Source organism: Hylobates moloch, unplaced genomic scaffold (genome assembly GCF_009828535.3).
Source record: "Hylobates moloch isolate HMO894 unplaced genomic scaffold, HMol_V3 SCAFFOLD_24, whole genome shotgun sequence".
Classification (NCBI taxonomy): Eukaryota; Metazoa; Chordata; class Mammalia; order Primates; family Hylobatidae; genus Hylobates; species Hylobates moloch.
In genome coordinates, this window is record NW_026652299.1 from 25451027 (window position 1) to 25478713 (window position 27687).

Here is a 27687-nt window from a genome sequence, read left to right on the forward strand (position 1 = left end):
GTTGGATTTGATGTGTTGGATGTTGTGGACAGTGGAGAGGAAATCATTATTAATTACTCCCAGCCATTTATTTATTATTAAAAATCTATGTGTTCTGCCTGGATTTAATTATGGGTGGTAGAAGTTAGGTTAATAAATAATGATACATAAACTTACTTGGAAAATACTACCACATCTGGTACCTCATTTTGGGTTCTTTGATTTTTTTTTTTAAACTGAAACATGTTAGCGGTTGAAATTTTTCTGAATTCAGTCCTAATTGTCCACAAATAGAGCTCAACTGGCCTTCAGAAGTATTGAAACTGCTTAAAATTTCTCACACATAAAAATCAATCATTCTCAAAACTAAACATTATATCTTAAAAAATTGGTGGGTTTTTTTCAAAGGGGAGGTATTTTATTTTTAAAGGAATGAGGTAAATGTTATAAAATTTCTCCTCAGTGGATTTTCAAGTTCTGTAGTAGAATTTTGCCTGAATGAGTATAAAGCCCAAGAGCGTGTGTGTGTGTGTGTGTGTGTGTGTGTGTGTGTGTGTGTGTGTCTGTGAAGGGTGAAGAGAATTTTGAAAACTTGCCAGACTATTAAGAAATATAGTTAGATTAATGTGAATCACTTCACATTCACTTCAGGTTGCTGCAATTATTAACTATCTTTTGAAATAGAGGTTGTTGCACATTGTACAGTTTGATGGAAAAGTCAAATCAAAATCTTAATATTAACACATTCACTAATTTCTAGCATAGTTTTATTACATTTGATATGAAAAATATTGTCTGAATGTAATGATTTTTTTCCTACCTAGGCCTTTTCTGAAATGCAGCTTTTAGCATTAATCTCCAAATGGAACAGATTTGCAAGAATCAATATAGTAGTTCCTCAAGGAAAAAAGAAATCAGTTTTATTTATTTATTTTTCAGAGGTGGCTGGATCCAAACAAACCAATAAGGAAACAGCTAAAGAGTGAGCATACATATTTACTTAACGTTTTGCAAGTTTACTTTATAAAGATAAAGGATTAATATAGTCTGATTAATTAGAACTACTTTTATTAATTCTAGGAGGATCTCCTTACAATTTGAACTTTAGAGTCAAATTTTTTGTAAGTGACCCCAACAAGTTACAAGAAGAATATACAAGGTGGGTTTATGGATATATTTTTCTTGAAAATATTGTCAAAACTCTAATCTGAAATTTTAAATTAATTAGGCAAAAAGAAATTACTATGGTGTAATTCTGAGCTTTCCAGTCAGTACACAGAATAAGTTATGGCTATTCCAAGATAATGTTTTCCTCCTTTTTTGGATGGCTGGGAGAGCGCAGGGGGATTTAGAACCTCAGGGCTGCCCAGTCCAGCCCCAGCCTCCTGAACCATATAAGTATTAAAAATTTCTACTTGTGAACACTGCTTAAGCATGGCTATGATTAACTGAGGTCATCAAATGTTGCTGAAATTGTATCCAAAGGATGCTGTGTGGTGAGAAATTTGGGGGTTTTTTTCCCATGTGAAAGCATATTCTAGTATCTTTTTTTATTGGGGAGAACATAGAATTTAACATAACCATTATTTGCGGGTCAGTAGGTACCTTTTGTCCCCTATGTGTTTTTAATCTTTGGTTCCAAAAAAATATAATGGAGTTTATAAAGGATGTTGCAGAGAGTGCACTAGCATGTTGAGGCCTTTAAATGCCCACTTGACTCCCCGTTTTAAGTCTCAGCTTATGTTACTATCTAATTTTGTGGTCATTTCGACTTGACAGAGTATATACACGTGAATGATCCGGATGAACATTTTGATAATGTTCTTGAATGTAAGGTGAAATATTGAGGGTAGAAATGGAGAAATACCAACAGTGTAGTAACTGTCAGTATTAACCTGAATGATAACCTTGTGTGTTGCCTGAAAGACAGAATTAGTAATTAGTAATGAGTTATTTTAAAAACATAGTTAAAAATTAGCATGTTATACTCTCTGTAAAATTCTCAGATATAAGAATATATAGGCCAGTGACTACATTCAGAATTACTCTAAAAGATAGGTGTCAAATTAAAAAATCCATACCTAAAATTACCTATAGATAGGATGTTAAATTTTAATGTATTGGTTATCATTTAGGATACTGTCTGAGTGGAGAAACAAAAGGGTAAATTAAAGATATTTAATTAGCTGCAGCTGCCAGTTCTAAGGTGTTTGCAGAGTTTTCAGTAGTAAACCAAGTGAGAAAAATAAGACTGAAATTCTAGAGATTTTCTTTTCAGTGTGTTTTGGGGTAGGTGTGCAGGTGTTCCTTTTTTTTTTTTTTTAACAAATGGGATAACTCAGTAATGTAGTCTCTGGATTATGTAATCCTAATGCTTGCAACTAATAGTAGAATCCAAGCTAATTCCTCTTGAAAAACTAAGTTGTGGCCGGGTGTGGTGGCTCACGCCTGTAATCCCAGCACTTTGGGAGGCCAAGGCGGGCGGATCACGAGGTCAGAAGATCAAGACCATCCTGGCTAACACAGTGAAACCCCATCTCTACTAAAAATACAAAAAATTAGCCACGTGTGGTGGCGGGCGCCTGTAGTCCCAGCTACTGGGGAGGCCGAGGCAGGAGAATGGCGTGAACCCGGGAGGCGGAGCTGGCAGTGAGCCGAGATCACACCACTGCACTCTAGCCTGGGCGACAGAGCAAGGCTCCCTCTGAAAAAAAACAAAAAAAACAAAAATGAAAAACAAAGTTGTGTTATGTGTATACACCTTAGCTTAATATTGTAGCCCTTAAAATATTGTCAGTTGTAACTATGTTTATAATGTACTTCACTTGAAAAACTGTCTTTGAATTTCTGAATGGAAGTAGAATGTGTTGATTCTTTTATAGCCTGCACTGAAAACGTAATAAGGAAATAACTATGTTTCACTAATAAGTTGAAATAACTTCATGAAGCAGAAGAAAGTAAAATCAAGTTTGATGGTAGTCAAGGAATTAATTTGTTCTCAGACCCTTTTATAATGGAGTGTTATGGAATCTTATAACTGGTATTATTTGGTAAAATGGGGTAAATGTCTAGTTTTTTGTAAATTTTACTACCATAGTGTATATCAGTGATTTTTCTACTCTGATTAGAAATTAGAATCATTTGGGGGAGCTTTAAACCATAATGATGCCTTGGCCACATCCCTAGATAATTCTGATTGAACAGGTCTTAGATGGGACCTGAGCATAGGCATGTACAAGTTCCCCCAAATGATTCTAATACGTAGCCAAAGCTACATATTAGCCAAAGCTTTAGTGCTTAAGTAGCTTTAATGTGATGTTATGATTAGTAACAGTGCACCTTCTGCCACAGCTGCTAAGTTTTCAGAACTAGTTTAGACCCCAGGAAACAGGAAATCTGCTACACCTCCTTACCTTGAGATTTCAAGAATGTAAATAGTATATTCCCAATATGCAGTTGAATCTGCTTAGTAATTCCTCCTCAATTTTTAGCTATGTGAAAGTTGATTCTGTTTGATAGTGAGCCAAGAGGAGAAAATAAACTCTGTGTAATACTAAATTAATTTTTTAAATGTCCCTTTAATTAGTGAATTCGTTTAGTTTAATTAGTGAAAAATATTCCTTTAATTTTGAAATAGTGGGGATGGGGGGTGAAAAAGAATGGAGTCAAACAGGTTCCACCAGGTTAAACACCCTTTAGTTTTAGCAAGTGCTAGCATCATTAGGATTGAATTTTTCCAATTCCTGAGATACATATACTAGGCAAGTTGATACTACTTTCTTTTTACAAATGTAGAAGCTAAGGCTCAGCCACATTTTAACTAATTTGCCCAAGATCACAGGCTAGTTTTGCCTAGGACTTTAATTCTGGTTTCTACTTTTAACAGTTAAGTTCTTGCCTCTTGGTTAAATGAGTATGTAAGTAAAATTTGGCAAGTATAGGCATTATTTATGTCAGATTTACAATATTATGGCAAGGATATACATGACCTTTAAATCCTGACTATAAGATTGTTTCTCACCAGGAACCTTTAACTTTGAATTTTTTTTATTTTTATTTTTATTTTTTTGAGATAGAGTCTCACTGTGTCGCCCAGGCTGGAGTGCAGTGGCGCGATCTCGGCTCACTGCAAGCTCCGCCTCCCAGGTTCATGCCATTCTCCTGCCTCGGCCTCCCAAGTAGCTGGGACTACAGGTGCCCGCCATCACGCCCAGCTAATTTTTTTTTTTTTTGTATTTTTAGTAGAGATGGGGTTTCACCGTGTTAGCCAGGAAGGATGGTCTCGATCTCCTGACCTTGTGATCTGCCCGCCTCGGCCTCCCAGATAACTTTGAATTATTAAACCAAAACAGGCCTGATAGAAATATACTGTCTTGGATTGAGTAAATAGATTATAATATTATGCACTCAGCCTCACAAGAAGTTATATATGAAGCCAGGATGTTTGTATTCTTTTTTTTTTTTTTTTTTGTAATGAATATCTGATTCTCTGAAAACCTCTTTGGTAATTTGAATATTGTCATGGAGCTCTTCAATGACTTACTCAGCCAAACTAGAATTTCTAATGACTTTCGACTCTTGGAATATGTACATTTTTTAGTTTAGTGAAATAAAAAATCTTAAGATTTCCTGGTTAAACATTTAAAACCACAAAGTTTGGTCTTCTGCCACCCCTATACAACACAGGTGACTTTGCCCAAGTGTTGACAAATCTTTCAGTGGGTTACCCACTAGCAGAGACCAAAGGATAATACTATCTTGTAAGCAATGACAGCAGGCTTGTTAAAGAAAACTTAAGTTTTTGTTGGTTTCACAGGAAATTGAATACTTGACAATTCTAACAATAGTAGACAAAAGAGCTCTTCCCCCCCCCAATCAAAGAGAGACTTCCTTAATTCAAATGGAAATGTATAGGTGCTTTTCTGTAACAGGCAGCTTCCTGCCATCTGATAATAAAATGATCCAAATGCTGGCCTGTCCTCGTAGCTGGCTTTCTATCTCAGACCAGCGAAAATCATCGCTCGTCTCTAGTGCATTGCTACTCTGTCAGCTCTTCCATGTTTGTAATACTCAGGTTTTCTATGCTTGCCACTTCTACTTTCTGCATATACCAACCCTCAAGAGTATTTCTCCCTCTGTCGTGTAGCTGTTTAAAATCTTGAGGGCTTCTATAATGAAAGCTAGTGGAAACAAGACATTCAAAGTACAAATTTCATACATCAAAGAGTTTTAAAGATTTAGATTCATGAGCTTATGAAATCTTATTTTTAAACTACTTTACATGTTTTAATATGTAAATTATAAAAGCAAATATTTAAATATTTTTATTTGTTAATGTAAGTATACAGTTTCTTAGAATTGAAATTATTACAATTCTAGTAAATGCTATCCTTTTTGTTTGTTTTTAAGGTACCAGTATTTTTTGCAAATTAAACAAGACATTCTTACTGGAAGGTGGGCTCTTTAAATTTCTTAAAAATTTTTTGTAATGGACTTTAAAAATACTTTTAAAATCTGTATTAAGTAATTCATGGTCATTGCAAACAAATTATTTAAGAAGGTTACATGTAGTGTGAATTCCTTTCATCAGATAAGTTTATTAATAGTTAAAATCAAATCACATGAAACTTCAAGTGTGATTGTTTAACAAATTATAGCACTTTTGAAATTACTATGTTTAACCTTCGGTTATGTATTTTTGTTTTGTTTTATTAGATTACCCTGTCCTTCTAATACTGCTGCCCTTTTAGCTTCATTTGCTGTTCAGTGTAAGTATCAGCCCATTTTTAGGTCAAATAGCATATAACTGTGGTTTGTGTTGCTAGTACATTGGCTTTAATGTGGGAGTTCTTTAGACATGTTGTTATATAGAAAATAGTGACAGCAGTGGAAATGTAATGAAATCTCCAGTTAGTTAGCAATTGCTATGATTTTTGAAAAAAATTTCCTCTGAAATTGAGACCAAGAAGAATGTTAAATGGATTGCTGTAGCTTGCTTAAGTGGTTATATTAGAAACATAAGTATTTTACATCCAGAAATAGAATTAATGGCATTGCTGATTTGACTATAATAATTTAAAAATTTGTTTATTAAAATGTGAATGTTTTCCTTTCATTATTAGCTGAACTTGGAGACTACGATCAGTCAGAGAACTTCCCAGGCTACCTCTCAGATTATTCTTTCATTCCTAATCAACCTCAAGATTTTGAAAAAGAAATTGCAAAATTACATCAGCAACACATGTAAGAGTTTTTTAGTTTTTTATTTGATAAACTTCTTAATGGCATTCTTTCTAGAGAAATGTTTGAAATTCTAATATGATGGCTGTGTTTAATATAGAACAATTACTGTTACCTAAAATAACATTATTGTAAACAAATATAGGTGATCTATGCTAAAAAATGATTTCATAGAATATATGAAGCTCATTTTCATTTCTATTAAGAGCCATAAGCTATCTGTAAACAGATATTTATTTGCTATTGTGTAATAGTCTAAGTAATTTTAGAATATAAATAGTATAGTCACAATGTAGAGATCAGTCTGCTTAGTAATTCTTTCTCAGTTTCTAGGTATAAAGGACTTGATTCTCCTTGGTAGTGAGCCAAGAGGAGAACAGGAACTCTATATAATACTAAATTAATTTTTAAAAAATATTTCTTTAAAAACAGTACAGGTTGAACATCCTTAACCCAAGAGTCTGAAATTCAGGGAGCTCTAAAATTTGAAACTCTTAGAGCACTGACATTACACCACAGTGGAAAATTTTGCACCTGATCTCATGTAATGGGTTTCAGTCAAAATTCGGTGAAAACTTTGTTTCATACACAGAATTATTTTAAATATTATATAATATTACCTTCAGGCTATGTGTGTAAAGTGTATATGAAACGTAAATTTCATGTTTAGACTTGGTTTCTGTCCCAAGATATTGCATTAAGTATATGCAAATATTTCAAAACTTGAAAAAATCTGAAATCTGAAACACGATCCCAGGTATTTCAGGTAAGAGATACTTAACCTTATCAATATTCGTTCATTAACAGTATTCATTCAACTTTGATTTTTTTGTGTGAGTATAATTTTCTATATTATTTTTTTCAAAAGAGATTTGTTGCCTTGAATAAAAAGTAATATTGTATATTGGTTCAGAATTCAGTTGTGCTTCAATATACGATTCAGAACACTCAGGGAAAAACTAAGGCAGTGTTGCATGTTGGCTAAGAGTCTGAACTAAAGAGCCAGACTGCCTGGTTTGAAATTCTGTGAGATTACTTACTATGTTATAACCTTGGCCAAACTGCTTTATGCCTCTTCTTCTCTGTTTCCCTATGTAAACTGGGGATAATAAAAGTATCTATCTATCTCTGGAGTTATTGTAGGTCTTAAATGAGTTTATATACATAAGGTTCTCAGAACCATACATAGCACATTGTAGGCACTGAAGAAATGTTAGCTGTTGTTATTATTAAGAAAACTTAATTTCTTTTACTAGTAACTCATGTATCTAAAACAGGATAACAAACCATGGCCCATTGAAACGGAGTCTGTCTCCGTCACCCAGGCTGGAGTGCAGTGGCGCTATCTCGGCTCGCTGCAAGCTCTGCCTCCCGGGTTCATGCCATTCTCCTGCCTCAGCCTCCCGGTAGCTGGGACTGCAGGTGCCCGCCACCATGCCCGGCTAATTTTTTTTATATTTAGTAGAGATGGGGACCCCGTGTTAGCCAGAATGGTCTTGATCTCCTGACCTCGTGATCCACCTGCCTCAGCCTCCCAAAGTGCTGGGATTACAGGCGTGAGCCACCGCACCCGGCCCCCATTGCCTATTTTTATATGGCCCACAGTCTAAGATTGTTATATAGATTTTAAATGGTTGCAGAAAATCAAAAGAAGAATAGCATCTTGTGGCATGTGAAATTTTATAAAATCCAGTGTTCATGAATAAAACACTTACTGGAACACAGATGCCCTCATTCATTTATATGTTGTCTATGGCTGTTTTTGCACAATGGCCAAGCTAAATAGTTGCCACAGAGACTGTGTGTCCTAAAAGCCTACAATATTTACTGTCCAGCCCTTTGCAATAAAAGGTTTGCTGATTCCTGATCTAAAATAGACTAATGACTAAGAGTTTTTAATGGACTGCCTAATGTGGTGAGGGGGCTATTTTAGTCTAAGTAAATTCCATTCATAGTGAAAGTTATACATACATCATATCAGAATCAAGAGTTTGAAGATAAGCCAGATTTTTTAAATTTACCGATAATAAAAAGACTCTTAAGGAAAATCTTATTGATTATATATTTCTGTTGATTATATATTTCTATTTGGTTTAAGTAAATGATTCATCAGATCTTTAAATGAAGAAAAATAGAAGTATCCACTTTAACTGGAGGGAGAATATATTTAATTTAATTTTATAGAAATTGGAAATGTACTGCTTCTTTTGAGGAGTCGTGTTATGATCATGCATTAGCGGGCTGTTGGCTCCTTTTTCTAGTAGCATTAGTGAATAGAAAGTTTGTATCTTTGTTTTTGTAATTTGCTGCTTTTGCTCTGCTGTAGTCTGATAATAACAGATAACTACGGTTGTTAAAACTATATGTGAAATAGGAGTAAATCTATTTTTAAAGGCCTTACATTTAGAGCAATGGTTCTTCAACTTGTGTTTATAAGAATCACTTGGTATTCTTGTTAAATATAAACAGTTTTGACCTCATCCTTTCTAAATCAGACTCTACAGAATAGTCTTCTTAAACCATCTGTGATGAAAGATGATTTCTTCCCCCCAGCTGTCATTATTGTGTTACTTATATTTTGTAGAATATAATAAAAATTAATTACTAGAAAAATAAAGTGGAGAAAGAAAACAAAGACTAAAAAATACAAGTCCTCATTTGTTTGTTTGTTTTGTTTTGTTTTTTACTGTTAGATTTAACAGATATTACCCAGGCAGATTGCTATACAAGCCTCCAACACTCAGGTTCCATACTGTGAATCAACTTCTGTCTGTGCACCACACTCTGAGAAGCACTGCCCTGGAGGTTGGCTTAGAATCTGCAGGTTTCAGAGATACCCTGTGTGATTTAAATGCAGATATGGTATATGAACCAAATTTTGAGAAATACTCCTTTTAAGTTATATCTAAAAGTGAGGGGTTTTGTTATAGTCATCCATATAAATAGGAGCTTTAAAAACTTGGTGTATTCTTGTATTTCTAGAAAATAAGACAGTATTCTGGAAAATAATAATTTGGGTTACTGAAAGTGTGCCCTCCAGGTAAGTTAGAGGAGTAGTCCTGCATGGTGTTTTGTAGATTTAATTAGACTGCTCAGTTTTTTTCAGATAAATAGCCTTTTTCTAATTTAGCCATATTTGATTGATTGATTGATCTAATTTTTAACTTAATGATGTCTTTATAGAGGCTTATCTCCTGCAGAGGCAGAATTTAATTACCTAAACACAGCACGTACCTTAGAACTCTATGGAGTTGAATTCCACTATGCAAGGGTAAGTGAAGAAAACTTACTTCGATGTTGTTGAGTTAGGCTCTGTTACTCAGTATAACATTTTTTAAGATTAGATAACAAATGGAATTTGATTGCTGCTGACATAGCTGGACTGAAAATTTCCTCTGAATTTAAGTATTTTCACAATAACTTAAGATTCAATTCCTGAATGTGAAGGATGGTTAATGTGGATTCTTCAAGGTAGTGTTTTATATGTAAAGATAATTTTTACAGACCATAAGATATAGTACCTTTAGAATATTTATTTTAAAATATAATTGTTAAGCTATAGGAAAAGTGGCTTTTGTATATTTTTATAATAATGACCATTAAAAATGTTCTCACATCACTGAGGCCTGTATTAGTGCACTTACTTTGTTTTCATCATTTAATAGCACTATTATGAGTTTTTATTTATAAAGCACAACATGGAGCATATTAACATATTTTTATCTCTCCCCCCTCCCTGTATTGAAGTGGAATTTATAGTCACTGACTTTTTCTGTGTTATACTGTGTAACTTCTTTTCCCTTGTGCCAAACATTGCTGCATTTGAAAAACTGGTAACCTCCTGGCATAAGCATATTTGTGCCTCCTGGCATAAGCAAATATCCTGTATTTGTGTGTTTCCTCATGTTTTTCTTGAGTTCTTTATCAAAAGTACTTGGAGTACAGCTGTTCTATACCCAGCGAAAAGTGGAATTATAATCATCAGTTGAGTTGGTGATAGCGTTTATCTTCTCTTGGGAATGAATAGTTGAGCCTAAAAAGGATATCAGCCTGAAAGGGAATTCAGAGCCAATATTTTTCTTAGATAATTATTTTCAATCATTTTAATACACAGACACTCACAGGTACACAGATAGTTGTTGAAGTACCCAAAGTTCTACTTCATGTAATGGTTTTATCCTTTAGGACCTTACCTGACCATGGTCTGGGAGAGGAACATTAGTTCTTATGTTTCACAAAGCTTATGTCAGTCTTTCCTTTAACAGACCAGATGAGTTGCTTTCCTCAGATGATTTTATCTTGTAATTCTGAGTGTTACTTGGAAATCTTTTTGTCTGATTCTATTTAAAATGTGTCTGTTAGAAACTTTCAGCTTTCTTTTTTTCTTTCCTTCAACTTTTATTTTAAGTTCAACTTTCTGCTTTCTTTAAAATATGCCCCTTTATTTTCTTTCCTTATTTAGGGCCTATATCTTTTGAACATGATTCTTAAAAATGTAATGTACTGGTCAGTATTTGTGTAACTAGTTTGTTTTTTATTATAATAAAGTTTAAAACAGATGGAACTTGAAATATATGAATTAAACTATGGTGAAAAATAAAAAGGGGCCTGGTATAATGTATCATGCCTATAATCCCAACATCTTGGGACGGCGAGGCAGGAGGATTGTGTGAGCCCAGGTGTTCAAGACCAGGCTGGGAAACATAATGAGATCTCATCTCTACAAATTTAAAAAATGACCTGGGCATGGTGGTGCATGCCTGTAGTCCCAGCTGCTCAGGAGGCTGAGGCAGAAGGATCAGCTGAGCCCAGGAGTCTAAGGCTTCTGTAAGCTATGATCATGCCACTTCACTCCAGCCTGGGTGACAGTAAGATCCTGTCCTTTCTTCTAGTATTTTTATAGTTTTGGGTATTACACTTAAGTCTTTAATTGTCTTGAGTTGATTTTTGTATATGATAAGAGCTAGATGTCCAGTATTCTTCCTCTGTATGTGGCTATCTGATTTTCTCAGAACCATTTATTGAAGAGAATATCCTTTCCCCAATGTAAGTTCTTGTTGACTTTGTTGAAGATCAGTTGGCTGTAAATATTTGGCTTTGTTTCTGGGTTCTCTAGTCGGTCCTATTGGTCTGTGTGTATGTTTTTATATCAGTACCATGCTGTTTTGGTTACTGTTGCCTTGTAATATATTTTGACATTGGGTATTTTGATGCTTTGTTCTTTTTGCTCCAGATTGCTTTGGCTATTTGAGCTCTTTTTTGTTTCTATAGGAATTTTAGGATTTTTTTTTCTAATTCTGTGAAGAACAATGTTGGTATTTTGATAGGGATTGCACTGGATCTGTAGAGTGCTTTGGCAATATGGTCATTTTAACAATATTATTAGTTCTTCAGTTCCAAAGGCATGGGATTTTTTCTATTTGTTTGTGTCATCTTAAATTTTTCATCAATGTTTTGTAGTTTTCCTTGTAGAGATCATTCACCTTCTTGGTTAAATTTACTCCTAGGTATTTTTTGTAGCTATTGTAAATGGGATTGCCTTCTTGCTTTCTTTCTCAGCTAGATCATTATTGATGTATAGAAGTGCTGCTGGTTTTTATGTGTTGATTTTAACTGAATTTATTTATGAAATCTAAGCATTTTTGGTGGAGTCTTTAGGTTTTTTCAGATATAAGATCATATCATCAGCAAAAAGAGGCCATTTGACTTCCTCTTTCCCAATTTGGATACCTTTTCCTTTTTTCTCTTGCCTGAGTGCTCTGGCTAGGACTTCCACTACTATGTTGAATAAGAGTGTGAAAGTGGGCATCCTTGTCTTTTTCCATTTCTTAGGGAGAACAATTTCAACTTTTCTGTGTTCAGTATGCTGTTGACTTTGGGTTTGTCATATATGGCTTTTATTATTTTGAGGTATGTTCCTTCTGTGCATTTGTTGAGATGTTGAAGTTTTCAAATGCTTTTACAATGTCTTTTGAGATGGTCATATGGTTTTTATTCTTTATTATGTTCTTGTGATATATCATGTTTATTGATTTGTGTGTGTTGAACTATCCATACATTCCTGATATAATGTATTGTATCTGATTGTGGTGTATTATGTTTCTAACATGCTGTTGGATTTGGTTTGCTAGTACTTTGTTCAAGATGTTGGTGTCTGTGTTCATCAGGGATTATTGGCCTGTAGTTTTCTTTTTTCTAGTTTTTGCATCTTTGTCTGGTTTTGGTGTGATGCTAATGCTGACCTTATAGAATGAGTTAGGAGAATTCCCTCCTCTTCAGTTTTTTTTTGGAATAGTTTCAGGAATGTTATTATGTCTTTGTGTGTTTGGTGAAATTCAGCTTTGAATCCATCTGGTCCTGGGCGTTTCTGTGTTGGGAGACTTTCTTTACTGATTTCAATCTCACTACACATTATTGATCTCTTCAGGTTTTCTATTTCTTCTTGATTCAGTCTTGGTAGGTTATATGTTTCCAGGAATTCATTTCCTCTAGGTTTCCCAGTTTGTCAGCTTGTAGTTGTTCGTAATAGTCTCTGATGGGACAGGCGTGGTGGCTTATGCCTGTAATCCCAGCACTTTGGGAGGCTGAGACGGGCGGATCACGAGGTCAGGAGATCGAGACCATCCTGGCTAATGTGGTGAAACCCCGTCTCTACTAAAAATACAAAAAAATTAGCCGGGTGTGGTGGTGGGCACTTGTAGTCCCCGCTACTCGGGAGGCTGAGGCAGGAGAATGGCGTGAACCCCATAGGCGGAGCTTGCAGTGAGCCAAGACATGCCACTGCACTCCAGCCTGGGCGACAGAGCAAGACTCTGTCTCGAAAAAAAAAAAAAGTCTCGATAATCTTTTGTATTTCTGTCGTATCAGTTGCAATGTCTCCTTTTCATTTCTGATTTTACTTATTTGGATATTCTGTCTTCTTGGTTAGTCTAGCAGTTTATTAATTTTGTTTATCTTTTTGAAGAACCAACTTTTCGTTTCATTTATCCATCATATTTTTTATAGTCACTATTTCATTTATTTCTGCTCTGATCTTTGTTATTTCTGTTCTACTAATTTTAGGTTTGTTTTGTTCTTGCTATTCCAGGTTTTTGAGATGCATTGTTAGACTGTTAACTTGTAATCTTTCTCCTTTTTTGTGTAGGCATTTATTGCTGTAAACATCCCTCTTATCAGTGCCTTTGTCGTATCCCACAGATTTTGCTACGTTGTATTCCATTTTCATTTGTTTCAAAGAATTTTTTATTTCCATCTTAATTTCTTAATTGACCCAATGGTCATTTAGAAGCATGTTGTTTAACTAATTTGTTGAGACTTGTTTTGCAGCCAAACATATGGCCTATCTTGGAAGGTGTTCCATGTGCTTATGAAAATAATGCATATTCTGCATTGTTCAGTAGAATGTTCTGTAAGTGTCCGTTTGGTCCATTTGATCTAATGTTCAGTTTAAGTCCAATGTTTCTTTATTTTTTTTCTAGATCTGTCTAATGCTGAGAGTGAGGTGTTAGGCCCCTACTATTATTGTATTCCAGTGTGTGTCTCTCTTTACATCTAGTAATATTTGTTTTATGAATCTAGGTACTCCAATGTTTGGTGCATATATATTTAGAATAGTTATGTCCTCTTACTGGGTTGATCTCTTTATCATTATATAATGACCTTCTTTGTCTTTTTTTTTTTATAACTGTTCTTGAAATAATTAAAATCTGTTTTATCTGATAAAAGTTGGGGTACTCCTAACTTTTGGTTTTCGTTTGTGTGGAATATTTTTTTCCATCCCTTTATTTTCAGTCTATATGTGTTTTTAATGAAAAACTGAGTGTCTTTTAAACAACATATAGTTGAATTATGTATTTTAATCCATTCAGCCATTTTGTGTCTTTTAAGAGGAGAATTTGATCTATTTACATTCGAAGTTATTGGTATGTGAGGTTTTGTTCTTTTCATATTGTTAATTGTTTTCTGGTTATTACATGTATTCTGTGTTTCTTTCGTTTTCTCCTATAGTTTGTTGTTTTGATGGGTTTCTGTAGTGATACTGTTTGAGTCCTTTCTCTTCCTCCTTTGTATTTCTTTACCCATTAAGTTTTATACTTTTGTGTTTTCATGATGGTATAGGTTATCATTTCACTTCCAAGTTTAGGACTCCCTTGAGCATATCTTGTAGAACTGATCTAGTGGTATAGAATTCCCACAGGATTTATTTGTCTGTGAATGATTTCATTTCCCTTTCATTTATAAGTGATAATTTTGATGGATATAGTATTCTTGAGTGGCAGGTTTTTTCTTTCAGCACTTTCAATATGTCATTCCATTGTCTTCTGGCCTATAAAATTTCTGCTGAGAAATTCACTGTTAGACTGGTGGGGTTTTCTTTATAGGTGATGAGACACTTCTGCTATTTTTAGGATTTGTTCCTGAAGTTTGACTTTAGACAATCTGATTATAATGTTCCATGGAGAACACCTCTTTACATTATTATCTGCTTGGGGATACAAATAACATGTAAATTTGGTCACCTTATCTTGCCTCAAATTTCAGGAAGGCTTTGCTCATTCTTTTTTCATCTCTTTTCTTTATTTTTGTTTGACTGGATTATTCTGAAAGACCTGTCTTCAAGTTCCAAGATTCATTCTTCGGACTGATGTAGGCTATTGTTGAAGTTTTCCAATGAATTTTGTATTTTTTTCAGTGAATTCTCCAGTTTCAGTTTTTGTTTGTTTGTTTGTTTCTGAGATGGAGTCTTGCTCTGTTGCCCAGGTTAGAGTGCAGTGGTGTGATCTCAGCTCACTGCAACCTCCGCCTCCCAGATTCGAGTGATTCTTGTGCCTCAGCCTCCCCAGTAGCTGGGATTACTGGAGCACGCCACCACGCCTGGCTAATTTTTGTATTTTTAGTAGAGATGGGGTTTCACCACGTTGGACGGGCTGGTCTCGAACTCCTGACCTCAGGTGATCCACCCACCTTGGCCTCCCAAAGTGTGGGATGACGGGCATGAAACAGCTTCAGAATTTTTATTAGGTTCTTTAAAAAAATATCTCTTTGGTAAATTTCTCATTCATACCCTGAATAGTTTTCCTGACTTATTTGTATTGTTTTTCGGAATTCTCACTGAGCTTTCAAGTCAATAATTTGAATTCTTTATTTCATGCTGGGATTTTGAAATTTTCTTTTTGATTAAGATCTATTGCTGGAGAATTATTGTATTCTTTTGGAGATACCGTATTTTCTTGCTATTTCATGTTTCCCGTGTGCTTACATTGTATCTGTGCATCTGGTGCAATAGTTGCTGCTGCTTATATTTGAATTTGCTTTTGTAGGGGAGGACTTTTTCCTGAAGATTTATCTATGGTTTGGGTTGAGTAGAGTACATAGACTTCGATTCTGGCTGCATGCAGTAATATCGTCTCATTTATAGATATTGTAGATATAGCAGTGAGTAAAGTAGATAAAATTGAACCCTCCCAAAGCTTGCATTCTGTGGGGCAAGAAACAAAACTATAAATGAACAATTATGGGTATATCAGAGTATATACTATTTGATTCCATTGAAGTTCAGTAACTGGCAAAATACCAATCTATATTGATAGAAGTCAGAATAGCAGTCAGTTCTGGAGGAATGTTTATTAACTGGGAGACTCATGAGGGAGCTTTCTGGGTTTTTCAAAATGTTCTATATATTGGTTTGTGATGGTTATGTTGGAGTGTAAATAGGTACGTGTATGTATGTGTGTAAAATTTTGAGTTGTACATTTGAGAAATGTGCATTTTACTATATAGTACTTCAGTTCTTTTAAAAAATTAAGTAGGTCATATGTCAGATATTGATAGATGCTATGAAGAAAAGTTAAGCTGAGAAAGGGGAATTAAGACAAACAAATGAGGGATCAGGGAAGGTCTCACTGAGAAGGTAAACAGATCTGAAAGAGCTATGCAAACATCTGGGAGGAGATTATTCTAAGCAGAGGAAGGAGCAATGAAATAGTGTATATAGCAGTTCAAATAATAGCTAAGAGTTTAGTATGGCTTGTGTAGTGCGAACAAGGAGAGGAGAGTATTAGGAGATGAGATCAAAGCAGACAAGAACTTTCTAAGACTTTTTTTTTTTTTTCCTATCTTTCTTTCTTTTGAGGCAGAGTCTTGCTCTGTCATCCAGGCTGGAGTGCATTGGTGCAATCTCAGCTCACTGCAGCCTTGGTCTCTTGGGCCCAAGTGATCCTCCCACCTCAGCCTTCCACGTAGCTGGGACCACAGGCATGTGTCACCATGCCTGTTGAATTTTTTTTTTTTTTTTAAAGTGGAGATGGAGTCTTGCTGTGTTGCTCAGGCTGGTCTCAAACTTCTCAGCTCAAGCAATCCTACCTGCCTCGGCCTCCCAAAGTGCTGGGACTGCAGACATGAGCCACCACATCTTTATAAAACATTTTAAGGACTTTGGCTTTTAATTATAATCAAAACCATTAGAGAGTTTTGAGGCAATAAAAGACATGTTGTGAATTTACATTTTTAAAATATAACAATGACTTTTGTTTTGAGAATATACTATAAGATACTAAGGGAAGAGACTGTTGGAGTGATCCAGGTGAAAGGTAATGGTTCTTGTAGTGTTGGGGTGGTGGACAGTAATCAGATTTTGAATATATTTTGAATATGGAAGTGACAGCTTTTACTCATGTGTACTGGCTATGGGTGTGAGAGAAAAGGGATTTGGTAATTATTCCAAAGCTTTTGGCCTGAACTTTTCCTAAGTTGGGAAAGACCTGGGAGAAGCAGATTTAGTAGGAGCATAAGTCAAGAATTTGTCTTGGGACATGTTAAATTTGAAGAGACGTAAATCCTCATGAAAGAGGGGTAGGCAATTCCATTTATGGACCTGGAGTTGAGAGGAAAAGTCGGGACTAGAAATAATACATTTGGGAATTGTTAGCATATAGTTAATAGTTAATAGTTAATCATGAGATGAGAGCACTGAGGGAGTAAATTTAGTAGACACTGAAGAGAATAGGTCCTCAAAGTTGGAACACGTCAATGTTTAGAATTTGAAGAGATGAAGAAGAGCCAGGAAAGGAGACCAAGAAGGAGCAGCCATTCAGAAAGGAGAGCCTTTCTTTCTGTCAAAGACACAAATGTGTGTCTCTGAAGCCAAGTAAATCAGGAGCAGTCATCTTTGTCAGATGATGCTGTTAGGTCAAATAAAATGAGGACAGAGAACTGGATTAGAAAAGCGGAGGTCACTGGTGACTTTTCAAGAGCAGTTTTGGAGGTGCAGTGATGGCCAAAGAGTGATGAGAGAATATGAAAAAAAAAAAAAACTGAGAACAGTAATTTTGAGGACTTTTGCTCTGTAGGACACAGATAATAATAACAGGAAACACCTATATAGCATTTACTACGTGCCAGCCATCCTTCTTAGGGCTTTATGTATTAATCCCATTTAATCCTTACAACAGCCTTGTGAGGCAGGAGTATTATTATCTCCACTTTACAGATGAGGAAAATGAGACACGGAAAAGTTAAGTAATGTGACCATATAATCCCTATTTCTGTATTAAGAGCTAATTTATAGCTTCTTTCCAAAACCTCATTTTTAACCTGCATGTATTTGAAGACTTTTTGACAGATCCATTAAAATAATCAAACAATTTACAAATGTAATCTCTTGGAACAGAGAAAGGAACTCTTTTCTCAGATTGGAGCTATACATATGACTTTATCCATGTCACTCTACTGTACTCAAATCACATAGTGGTTTTCCATAATTCTGATGTGTGCTTTCACTCATTGTGACGTAGCATTATTTTATTTTTAGTCAACCATCTTTCTATATCAAGCATCTTTATGAAAGCATAGATAGGTCACTAATTGTTTTCATTTTCACTGAATAATTTGTTTGCATTCTCATACTCCATTAGGCCTATATAAAGCATACAAACATTTTTTTCATCATTAATGAATGTGTAAGCCTTTATGCCTAACTACATTAAAAATAGACAGACATGAAAATTTTAAACAAATGATATATTAGAAAAGAACATACTGCTACAGGATAAAAGAAAATAATTTCAACATATGTTACAGAAAATTTTTTAATATTCATGTTTTATAAAGAGTTCCCCAAAGGAATAATTTTTTTAAAACTTGTAAGTAGAAACATATGGCATACAGATACAATAAACATTTCACAGGAGAAATATTGGTGACCAATACTATGCACTTGTCACTAATAATGAAAACAAGGAGATACCAATCTTATCAGATTAGCAAAAGTTCAAAGGATTAAAAATAACTATTTTTTGCCTCAGTATGGGAAAGTGGACACTCTAATACGTTGTTGAAATATAAATTTGTACAAATCTTTTGGGGGGCAAATATTAATATGAATATCATCTTTGCTCACTTCCATTACTGAAACTCCATTCTTTAAAATATTTATAGATGTGTTAGAAAAAGTTGTAAAAAGATAGAGGAAAATATACACCAAAGTGTTAATAGCGATTATCTCTGGGAATGAGGGAAGGAGGCAGGGAAGGTGATGAGGGGAGTCTTTGACTTCTTATTTGATATTTGAAATTGTTGTATATTGTTTTGAAATTATTTTATAATTAAAAGTAATTAAGAAAATTAACGGCTGTCTCCACTGCGTAAAATTAATGTTGTTCTTATGTACATCATAACATTGAGTGGGTTTGAGTTATTGTACTGTTAACATGTGATAGTAGAGAGGTCAGAACATTCAAGTACCCTAGGTAATTAGTTTGTGTATAGTGTAGTAGTCTCCAAAGAAAGGAGGGGATGTTGGGAGGCCGAGGTGGGTGGATCACCTGAGGTCAGGAGTTTGAGACCAGCCTGGCCAACATGGTGAAACCTCGTCTCTACTAAAAGTACAAAAATTAGCTGGGTGTGGTGATGGTGGAAGCCTGTAATCCCAGCTACTCAGGAGGGTGAGGCAGGAGAATTGCTTGAACCTGGGAGCGGAGGTTGCAGTGAGCCAAGATCGCTCCACTGCACTCCAGCCTGGGCGACAAGAGCGAGACTCCATCTCAAAAAAAAAACGCTGGGTGCAGTGACTCACGGCTGTAATCCCAGCACTTTAGGAGGCCAAGGTGAGTGGATCACGAGGTCAGGAGATCGAGACCATCCTGGCTAACACGGTGAAACCCCGTCTCTACTAAAAATACAAAAAATTAGCCGGGCGTGGTGGTGGGCACCTGTAGTCCCAGCTACTCTGGAGGCTGGGGAAGGAGAATGGTCTGAACGCAGGAGGCAGAGCTTGCAGTGAGCCGAGATGGCGCCATTGCACTCCAGCCTAGGCGATAGAGCCAGACTCCATCTCAAAAAAAAAAAAAAAAAAGGAAGAGATGGGGGGTCTATACACCACAAGAGAAAGTGAAATGAACAATTAGGGTATGTGCAGAAAATGTTAGAACATCTATTCATATTCAGTTTAAATATCTTTTTTTCCTGCTTTTTTTAAACATACTGTTGTAAAATAAAACACAGACAGGTATGTATATCTTACTGAATTACTGTAAGGCAAACATCCTTGTAACTACCACCCAGTTCAAGTGGTAGAATGTTGCCAGTTACTCCAGAAACCTTTTCCCAATAACAGCTCCTTCCTACATAGTATTTTTTTTTAAATAATTTTTATTACCCAAGTGTGCCTTGCTAGAAACTGTAGCTTGGTCTTGCTGTTGTTTAGTGTATTTTATTTGACTCACAGTAACTGAGATCTCTCTTTTTAATCTACAGGTTGTTGCTTCTTCTCTTGTGCTTAGAATTTACCTGTGAAGCACTGGATTATTTTACCTGTAGTTTCTTACAGTCTGGATTTTACTTGATCACATATTCATAATGTAATTCAACATAATTTGCTGTCCTATTTCCTGCAGATTGGCAGCTTAATCTAGCAGCATGTTCAGATTCAAGATTGATGTCTGTTATGTTCTTTTTTCAGGTGGTGCATAATGCCTGGGTTTTGCTCTTATTCTGTGCTAGCAGCTATTTAGGCTGGATGCCTAGATCCATTAATTTATTGAAAGCTGCAAAATGGAGATACCCTAATATATTTTTGTTTTTATTTATTTGCTGGAATGATTTTATAAGGGGTCGTTTTCTTTCTTTTACTATTCAGTTACCCAGTGGTATAGTTCATATAGAAAACACATGGAAAAGAATGTTTGATTCTTTTCCTTTTATTTACCTGGTTTTCAAGGTAATGAATATGAAGTGGTGGATCAGATATTACTGATAAGATTTAATACAGTATAATTATTCTCCTTATTAAAGCTCAAATTAGCCCATCTTTGGTCACCAGTGGGGAATGGTCTTCTTTTGGCTTGTGAGTCTTTTTTTTTTTTTTTTTTGAAACAGGGTCTCACTCTGTCTCCCAGGCTGAAGTATAGTGGTGTAGTCTCAGCTCACTGCAACCTCCGCCTCCTGGGTTCAAGTGATTCTCCCACCTCAGCCTCTTAAGTAGCTGGACTAAAGGTGCACGCCACCACACCCAGCTAATTTTTGTTTTTTGTTTGTTTGTTTTTGATAGAGACGGGGTTTCACCATGTTGGCCAGGCTGATCTCAAACTCCTGACTTCAAGTGATCCACCTGCCTCAGCCTTCCAAAGTGCTGGGATTACAGGCATGAGCCACCGCACCCAGCCTCCTAAGTCCTTTTGACATGATCTTGGTCTAGTCTTTGATAGCTTTTATGCTATCTAGTGTTTTTAAGATGTTTTGCCACAGACATGAAATTAGCCATTTCTCCAAGAAGCCCTTTTAATGGAAAATGATATTTCAAAAATCTCAGTGTGGGTGCTAAGGATGCTTATTCCTACTGGGTTGGTCATTGTTTCTAGGCTTTTTAAGTGAACAGAGTTGGGAATTTACTAGTTTCTATATCTATATTGAGATACACAGAATATTTTGGTTCTTAGGGCTCAAAGAATTCTACAATTCACATATCCTAAAATTATTTATTTGCTTCATGCTATCCTGTAATTAAAGATAGTACTTATAATTACCATATCAGTTATTACTAGAACAATGAAAAATTTTAACTTTATCTCCCATTTTCTTTCTTTTTTCATAGTTGCTCTGAATTTACATTTTCAAACCGTATAGCCACTGCGTATTATAAATTCTCCACTTTAATTATCATTTAATAATAGTTCCGAAGATAACTACATAGTTAAAGCTCATCACAAATCTTTATAATCTGATTTTATATTAAACATTTTCTAGTAATATGACTGGATAAGTGTAAGCATAAAATTACCATCAGAAATCAAATAACGTATTTGATAAGTAGGCTCTTTGGAGGAGTGTGAAATGATGTGATTGTTCATTGATGTTCCAAGTATGATCCACAGACTGTTGCCAGTCTGTAAACTGTAGTTGGTCCATGAAGAGACACATGCAGAAATTAAGTGTAAGATTTAGCTACTTTTATAGCAGTCTGACATAAAGCATGTTAGTGTGTTTTGCAGAAGCATCAATAGCTGACAGATTGGAAACTTAAACAACAAAAACAACAAAACATAACTGGTCCTTTTCCACATGTAGTTTGAAAGACACTGTTATGCACAATCTCAGCCCTTATCTCTACAATAATTAGGTCTTTCAGATAAGTGGTTTAAGAAACAGATAAATATGAGAGAAACATGTAGATGTGGGCTAATAAAATTTTTACTGAGAAGATGGATGTAATCTAGACTTTGGTTTGGTTTGGCTTGATTTGGCAGGGAGATATTATCAGAGATATGAGAACACTTTTAACACGTAATTGTGGGCACACAAAACATACCATAAAAATGGCCTGGCTAGGGTAGAAGATTTTTACCAGTTAGGGAGGAGAGATTAAATGGGAATAGTTATGTAAAAGGCCTTGGATCCCAAGCTAAACAGCTAAGACATTTTCATACAGACAGTAATAATACGGAGCCATTCATGCTGCAAAAGAGTACAAGGTACTTTTTTTGATGCCTGCAAGGTACTTTTTTCTATGCCTAAGAATCCAATAAATAGCTCTACTCTTTGTTACTTGGGTTCTAGTGAATAATTTATTTAATAGATTTATAGTACAGTATTAATAAGTGATATGAAGAAAAGCAAAATAAGGTATTTTAAATTAAGGTGGTCAAAGTGTATTTTTCTAGACATTGGAATTAATAACATTTGTGTCCCTAAAGGCTATAATACTTGTTCTCTCGTTTTATCTTACCCAAGTCTAGGAATGCCTTGGGAACTGCCACTTCAGTCTAGATATCTGTAATTTAAAACTTGAGTTCCTACACATTTCTGAATATGTTATTTTTTAAACTTGTTTTTCTACTAACATTGTATCTTGATTGGCTTCTCTGTTTATTGGGTTTGGTATATCTCTCTAATGGTATTAGCTTTCCACAAATACTTGGTGATTTTTGGTTATGTACTCTCTTTTGTATTTGTGATTTCTGGTTCACTTGGTTGCGAATGCTATTTCTCTTTTTTTACTTTTTTTTTTTTTTTGAGACGGAGTCTCGCTCTGTCGCCCAGGCTGGAGTGCAGTGGCGCAATCTCGGCTCACTGCAAGCTCCGCCTCCCGGGTTCACGCCATTCTCCTGCCTCAGCCTCTCCGCGTAGCTGGGACTACAGGCGCCCGCCACCACGCCCGGCCAATTTTTTTGTATTTTTAGTAGAGACAGGGTTTCACCGTGGTCTCAATCTCCTGACCTCGTGATCCGCCCGCCTCGGCCTCCCAAAGTGCTGGGATTACAAGCGTGAGCCACCGCGCCCGGCCTATTTCTCTTTACTGTAGCCTGCCTTACGTGATGGTTAAGGTGGGAAGGAATACAAAGCCAGCTACAATGTGCCTATAGTTTGCCTCTTTCAGTCTGGGGTTCTCCATTCATTCCTTCTGAGGATTACCTGTAATTCTAAATTTTTGGACCTACTATCCACAATTGCTGTTTTAGACAGGCTTCACACTTTCCTTTCCTGTAGTTGAATCCAGTTGGAGTGGGATTGTGGGACTGTTCGGAGTTAATTACCACAGCTACTCCCTACCTGATTCTCCTGACAGTAATTTGCAGGCCTCTCTTAATTCTTTTATCTATGGTAACTGAACTCGCACCTGAAAATTTCATTTCCGTTTTTACCTCCACGTAGAGCAGTCCCTTTCCTGCATAGTTTGGGCTGTGGTTTTATGAATTTTTTTTTCCTCTCAGTAAATCTAGTCCTACCACTTTATATCTTTAAGGATTCTTCAAGATGTCTGGTCCATTGATAACATATGTTCATATGTTATAGATTGTTTTTAAGTATTACAGATTCTTTTGCTTTATATATATCTTCCCTAATGTATATCTTCTCTAATGTTTTATGAGGTTGGGAGCAGATAGTCTAATAGGAGTATATATTTACCCTTGCATCATTTAGGCTCAGTCTTCACATCTTGATCCAAACTTCTAATTGATGTCCTTTAAAACATGCTTTTTAATACTCTGATAATAATGTACTAAAATAATGTTGATTATTGCTAGTCAAAGGCAGCCATGCAAATTAATATACACTGTTGCATTTGACCATTTATGTATTCGCTTACCTAACAGATTAAAAAGATTTTATTCCATTAGAAGTTATTGATACTATAAAGTATTTGTTCTAGGAAGACAATGATAAAATCTAGTTTATATTTTATTAATAAGTTCTATCTTCTGATTAAATAAATGGTAGGTGGTAAAAGCGTGCCTTCTGTATTAGTTTACTTGTAGAATCTTTTAAATAAAGAAGCAAAATAGTTTCAAGGTAAATTAGCACCTAAAAAATGTATTTTTATTTTACCCATTCTCTCATTAATGTAGGTTAGCTATTCAAATTGGGTCATTTAGTATGAAAACTCTCACTCATTCTTCAAGGCACAAATTCAAATGTTCTTCTCTGGGGTCTTCTAAACTCTCTTAAGAATTGTTCTCTATTGTATACTCTCATGATGTTTCTAATGTATTAGTTATAGGACGTCTCATTATGTTGTAAATATCGCTTTATTGGGTTCCTTTTCACCAAACTCTGAATTCCTCCACGTTTTATTCATGTTTGTGATGTTAGCATCACAGTTACTTAGTAAATGGATTGTAATAGTTTTAGGAATGGTAAAACGAATACTAAGGAAAAGGTCTCTGATTTCTGAATTCTTGGTTCCTATTCCAAAGAGTCAGTTCTAGTCGTAAATTGTGGGAAATCCTGAGATCCATTTTGCATTAGATTAAAGAATTTTAATAAGACATTTCAGTTTGGTTTAAAATTTGTTCTTTATTTTTATTTGGTAATAATTACCATTTGGGTTTCTAATTAGTATTCAGTTCTTTGCAACCTTTGAAAATGCCATGTTTAGTTTTAAAAAAAGAATCCTATTTTTAAAATATATCTCTAACAAAGCCCATTAATTTAGATTTATCATGTTTTTATTCTTTTTTTTTTGAAGGATCAGAGTAACAATGAGATTATGATTGGAGTGATGTCAGGAGGAATTCTGATTTATAAGAACAGGGTACGAATGAATACCTTTCCATGGTAAGAACATCTGTTGATACTTCTATGTTTACCACTGTATTACCAAATATAATAATTTATATTAAAGACAGTGGCTGTTGAACTATTTTAATGTTGTCATTTTACTTGTGAGATAAACTTTATACTTTTTCCCATTTAGTTAGCACCTACCAGAAGACACCAAAATAGTTTATTTCAAAATTACTTATTAAAAACTATTACTTACGAATTTTTCTTTTATGGAATTTTTGAAAGATGATCAGAGCTTTCCAGTCTTTTTAACAGAGGTTTGCCCCCAGGGCAAACTGTTTTACCAGCATCTAACCAGTGTGGGTTTTATCAGAGTTTAACCAAAGTGGGAGAATGGAAATACCCAATTTAGACCCCTCCTGCTTTCTTATCTCACCTAAGGAGGAGTTGACCTGAGAAGCACTGAAGATCGCAGCCAAGAGGCACAGACCACTAAACCACTAAGACCTAATTACAGGATGAAAGAATGATTCCTCCCTATCCCACACCTAACTGCCACATCAACATGGCTCATAAATAATAACAGGGAATCACAACTAAAATAATTTTAAGGCTCAGATTGTTTAGGAGTCCCTTAGGGAAACCCGAAGACAGCAGGGATGTGAAAAACAAAGATAGAGTAAATTATAACCTCTTGACACCTACAGTTTGTACACAAACATTAAACATAGCCTTATGCCTTGCCAGGTCTACATAAAACTTCACACCAAAGGCATATTTATTTCTTTCTTTTACCCAGTATATCATATCCAGCATTTAGCAAAAAATTACAAGACGTGTCGAAAGGCAGTAAACACAATTTGAAGAAACAAAGCAAGGATGAGAACCAGACCCAGATATAGAAGAAATTTTGGAAGTATTATACCAGAAATTTAAAATAACTGTAATTAATAGACTAAGGGAAAAGTATATGGAAAAAGTGTGTAACGTACAAGAACAGACAGAAATGTAAGCAGCACAGAGATGGAAACCTTATGAGAAAGAATTAAACAGGAATGCTAGAAATCAAATGCATTGCAACAGAAATGAAGAATGCCTTTGGTCTTATCAGTGGATTATACACGAGAAAAAAATGAGTGAGCTTGAAGATATGTCAATAGAAACTTCAAAAACTGAAAAGTGATGGGAAAAAGGAATGAAAGAACAGTATTTAAGACGTGATGGGAATAAAGAGAGAGAAGAACAGAAGAAATAAATATCTGAAAAAATAGTGGCTGATAGTTTTCCAAAATTCATGACAGCCACTGAATCACAGATGCAGAAAGTTCAGAGAACACCTAGCAGGTTAAATAACCCAAAAATCCACACTTAGACATATCATAGTCATGCTGCAGAAAATCTTTTAAAAAGCAAAGCATAAAAAGCACATTTAACCCAGAGGAACAAGGTAAAAAATATGTTGTATTTATCTTCAGAAACCATGTAAGCAAGAAGAAACTGGAGTGAAATATTTTGGTTAAAGTGTTGAAAGAAAAAACCCACCAACCTAGAAGTCTGTAGCAAAGTTATCCTTCAGAAGTGAAAGAGAAATAAAGACTTTCACACACACAAACAAAAATTGATGAAATTTGTTGCCAGTAGACCTGCCTTGTGAGAAATGTCAAAAGAAGTTCTTCACAGAAAAGGAAAATAATATAAGACAGGAATCTGGATCTACAGAAAGAAAAGAAAGCAGAGAGGGGCCTTCAAGATGGCTGACTAGAGTGACGGAGGCACTTGTGTCTTCCACAAAGAAGGACCAAATCAGCAAGTAGATAAATGAATCTACTTGCTGAAGGACCAAATCAGCAGGTAGATAAATGAATAGGACATTTAAAAGAGAACAGAAGAATTCAACAAGGAAGTGACAGGGAACCTCTGAGACACAGAAGGAGAGGGAAGCAAAGTAGCCAGCCTAGCCAGGATCACCTGAGAGCCAGGAGGAATTGCCCATTGCAAGGAAAAGGTAAGCAAGAGATCCTCAATAGTTCACATTTGCACCAAAGATTACTGCAGTTCTACTTATATGAGAGAGCCCTTGGCCCTCATGGGCCATGATACTAGCATAGGGAGCTGCTTGAAGTCCACACCATGGCATTGTTTCAGAGAGGGAGTTTGCCCTCCCTCTACACACCCCCTAAGACCCAGGCAGTTGCAACACAATGCCATTTTGAGAGCTCAGCCCCCGTCAGAATACATCCTGCAGTGAGGCCCAGTAGCTCCTGCATTTCCCCACTGACAACCCTCCATGTCCACACAGAGGGCTGCAAAGTTGCAAGACTAACTGCACCCAGGTTGCAGCTAGGTCCTCGAGACCGTATCTCATGCAGTGTCCTTCACCCTGGGGAATGGGCAGTGCAGTGTGCCAGGGAGGCTGTACCCGTCATAAAGGGAGATGAAGCATGTGCTCACTACAGCCTCAGAGTTGCCTGCACAGGGACATTACCATTGACATTACCATTGACAGCAATTCACGTCCTCCAGCAGCAAGACCACTGTACAGCTGCATGTGCCTTCAGGGGGGCTAAGGACTGGCCTGTCTGAGCACACCTTCCAGGGACATTTACGTGTCCTGTCCACTATCATCAGTGATGACATCAAGGGCCTGAACAGAGGACCATCCCAGCTGCTGGCACCTGTACGTGTTATTCACGAACCTAGAGATTGACCTACCCCACTTAGAACTGTGAGGGCCCTCACATGACATCCAAGCGCCTGACGATAGATGTGCCTCGCCCTCAGCCACCACCTCCAGGCACTGTTGGGGTCTAGGCATTGGCTGGCCATACCTGCAGCTACACACACACACACACACACACACACACACACACACACACACACACCTTTCAGGGGCTCAATAATGGACCTACCTTGCCTGCCACTGGCACCTGTGGGCACTTCCCAGGGGCCCAGGGACTGTCTCATCCACCC

The 27687-nt window shown here is 36.0% G+C and overlaps 1 protein-coding gene across 6 annotated transcripts in view; it reads left to right on the top strand.

Moving 5' to 3' along the window:
- Positions 1-27687, top strand: part of PTPN4 (protein tyrosine phosphatase non-receptor type 4) — a 224592-nt gene that overhangs the window by 122879 nt on the left and 74026 nt on the right. For 4 of the 6 annotated variants that reach the window (XM_058434299.1, XM_058434298.1, XM_032145921.2 and 1 more), the window contains 7 exons: positions 919-961; positions 1039-1138; positions 5389-5433; positions 5695-5747; positions 6102-6222; positions 9403-9490; positions 24680-24768. In XM_058434299.1, the coding sequence (XP_058290282.1) occupies positions 919-961; positions 1039-1138; positions 5389-5433; positions 5695-5747; positions 6102-6222; positions 9403-9490; positions 24680-24768 (539 nt within the window). The remainder of the gene's footprint in view (positions 1-918; positions 962-1038; positions 1139-5388; positions 5434-5694; positions 5748-6101; positions 6223-9402; positions 9491-24679; positions 24769-27687) is intronic. The other 2 variants (XM_058434300.1, XM_032145925.2) reach the window with 1 other exon arrangement.